The sequence below is a fragment of the Bos javanicus genome, chromosome 16 (genome assembly GCF_032452875.1).
Source record: "Bos javanicus breed banteng chromosome 16, ARS-OSU_banteng_1.0, whole genome shotgun sequence".
NCBI classification, from domain to species: Eukaryota; Metazoa; Chordata; class Mammalia; order Artiodactyla; family Bovidae; genus Bos; species Bos javanicus.
Window position 1 is genome coordinate 64,101,402 of NC_083883.1, and position 2,396 is coordinate 64,103,797.

The 2,396-nt window shown below is 41.2% G+C and overlaps 1 protein-coding gene across 1 annotated transcript; it reads right to left on the reverse strand.

Moving 5' to 3' along the window:
• Positions 1-244: 244 nt before the first annotated feature.
• Positions 245-1,568, reverse strand: LOC133228066 (nucleosome assembly protein 1-like 1). Its single transcript, XM_061383397.1, has one exon. The coding sequence runs from the start codon at positions 1,436-1,438 to the stop codon at positions 287-289; it is 1,152 nt and encodes a 383-aa protein (XP_061239381.1). The 5' UTR covers positions 1,439-1,568; the 3' UTR covers positions 245-286.
• Between the last annotated feature and the right edge of the window lie 828 nt (positions 1,569-2,396).

A 2,396-nucleotide genomic window follows, 5' to 3' on the forward strand; every position in this document is an offset into this window, starting at 1 on the left:
TGTCCATTGAGTCGGTGATGCCATCCTCCTGCCTTCAATCTTTCCCAGCATCAGGGTCTTTTCTAATGGGTCAGTTCTTTGAATCAGGCGGCCAGAGTATTGGAGCTTCAGCTTCAGCATCAGTACTTGCAATGAATACTCAGGACCTGGTTGGATCTCCTTGCAGTCCAAGGGACTCTCAAGAGTCTTCTCCAATACCACAATTCAAAAGCATCAATTCTTCAGTGCTCAGATTTCTTTTTTTTTTTTTTTTTTGAGACATCCAGACAGGTTTTATTGAAAAGATTTACTGCAGCCAACGTTGAAAAAGTTTACTGCAGCTTTTGACTTCTTCAAAGAGCTGATAACCCTCATCCGCTTCTTCACCTTCTTCATCATAATCATCGTCATCATCTTCAATAGCTTCTCCAGTAAAGTATAACACTGATCTTGGGATTATACGCTCACGTAAAAAGTGACCAATTTCAAAGTCTGCAGCGAGGATAGCTTCAGAATCATCATCCAGATCTCCACTCTCAGGAACTTCAGGAGGGGCAAAAAAATTAAAGAAAGAGTCATTAGAAACTGTTTTGGTCACAGTACGAACTGTCCCACGTCCCTTGTGTTTCTGCTTCTTCTTAATCGTTTTCAAAGTGACATTCTTCCCTTTTTTCCAATCTATCTGGCACCCTGTACAACCCATAATTTCTGGTCCATCAAAAGAAAAGGGATCAGAATCATCTGGTTCTGACCTCATCCTATATGTCTTTGTCAACACTTCATTTGTGAAATATTCATTGGGTTCAAAGTGAAATTCTAAGACAAAACTCATAGGCTGACCAGCATCTGAGAACTTCACTTTAATATCTTTCAAGTGCTTCAGAATAGGCTCATCATGTTCCTGAACCATATCACTGAGCAAGTCAACATTCTTAAAAACGGTCAACCAAAACTCAGGAATTCCCTTGGGATCTTCTTTTTCTTCATCCTTTTTCTCATCTTCAATCTTGGCCTTTTCTTTTAGCTCCTCCGAAATTTCATCTTCCTCATCTGGTTTCCATTCACACTCTTCTTCTGTAGGTTCATAAATGGCATTAATGATCTCAAATCGCTTATCAAACAGAGGCTGATAAAGAACAGCATACTTTCTTTCAAGATCATGAACTTCCTCATAGAATTTGGCTTCTATCTGTGCACATTTAACTTGAAGGTTTTTGAGAGCATTCACCCGTCTTTTAACTACCCTAGGCAAGCTTTCAATGTATCCTGTTGGTGTTTCTACCAGACCATCAAGTCTTTCTTGAAGGGCTGCAAGAATCTGAGGATTTTGCATCATCTGAACAGTCAGCTGACGCGCTTTGATTTTTGTTTCTTCACCAGTTTCTTCTTCTTCTACTTCTTCAACATCATCCAAATCTTGATCAAGTTCAGACTGTACTTTGTTGTCGATATCTGCCATGTTGTACAAATGCCAAATATCGGTGGCGAGCGCGGGGAGCCGAGCGGCCCCAGCTGCGCAGGCAGTGACTCAGGGCGGCGGCGGGAGGAGCAGGAGGCGGCGCCGCGAGCAGATGGCGCTAAAAAAGACCTCAGATTTCTTTATATCCAACTCTTACATCCATACATGACTACTGGAAAAACCATAGCTTTGACTAGATGGACCTTTGTCGGGAAAGTAATGTCTCTGCTTTTTAATATGCTGTCTAAGTTTGTCATAGCTTTTCTTTCAAGGAGTAAGCGTCTTAATTTCATGGCTGCAGTCACCATCTGCAGTGATTTTGGAGCCCCCCAAAATACAGTCTGTCACTGTTTCCATTGTTTCCCCATCTATTTGCCGCAAAGTGATGGGACCAGAACCTATGATCTTCGTTTTTTGACTGTTGAGTTTTAAGCCAGCTTTTTCACTGTCCTCTTTCACTTTCATCAAGAGGCTCTTTAGTTCCTCTTTGCTTTCTGCCATAAGGATGGTGTCAACTACATATCTGAGATTATTGATACTTTTTCCTAGCAATTTTGATTCCACCTTGTGCTTCATCCAGCCCAGCATTTCACATGATGTGCTCTGCATCTGAGTTAAATCAGCAAGGTGATAATATATGGCCATGATGTACTCCTTTCCCAATTTGGAACCAGTCCGTTGTTCCATGTCCAGTTCTAACTATTGCTTAGAACTGGACCTGCATACAGATTTCTCTGGAGGCAGTAAGGTGGTCTGATATTCCCAAATCTTGAAGAATTTTCCACAGTTTGTTATGATCCACACAGTCAAAGGCTTTAGCATAGTCAATGAAGCAGTAGATGTTTTTCTGGAATTCTCTTGTGTTTTCTGTGATCCTTAGGGATAATATTAATAGATGCTGATTAGAAAATATCTCAGTCTGAGCCAAGGTTTGAGAGACTAGTAATACTGGCCCGTT

Excerpts from the sequence above, each read along its gene's own strand:
- LOC133228066 (XM_061383397.1), bottom strand. The coding sequence starts at position 1,438 with ATGGCAGATATCGACAACAAAGTACAGTCTGAACTTGATCAAGATTTG.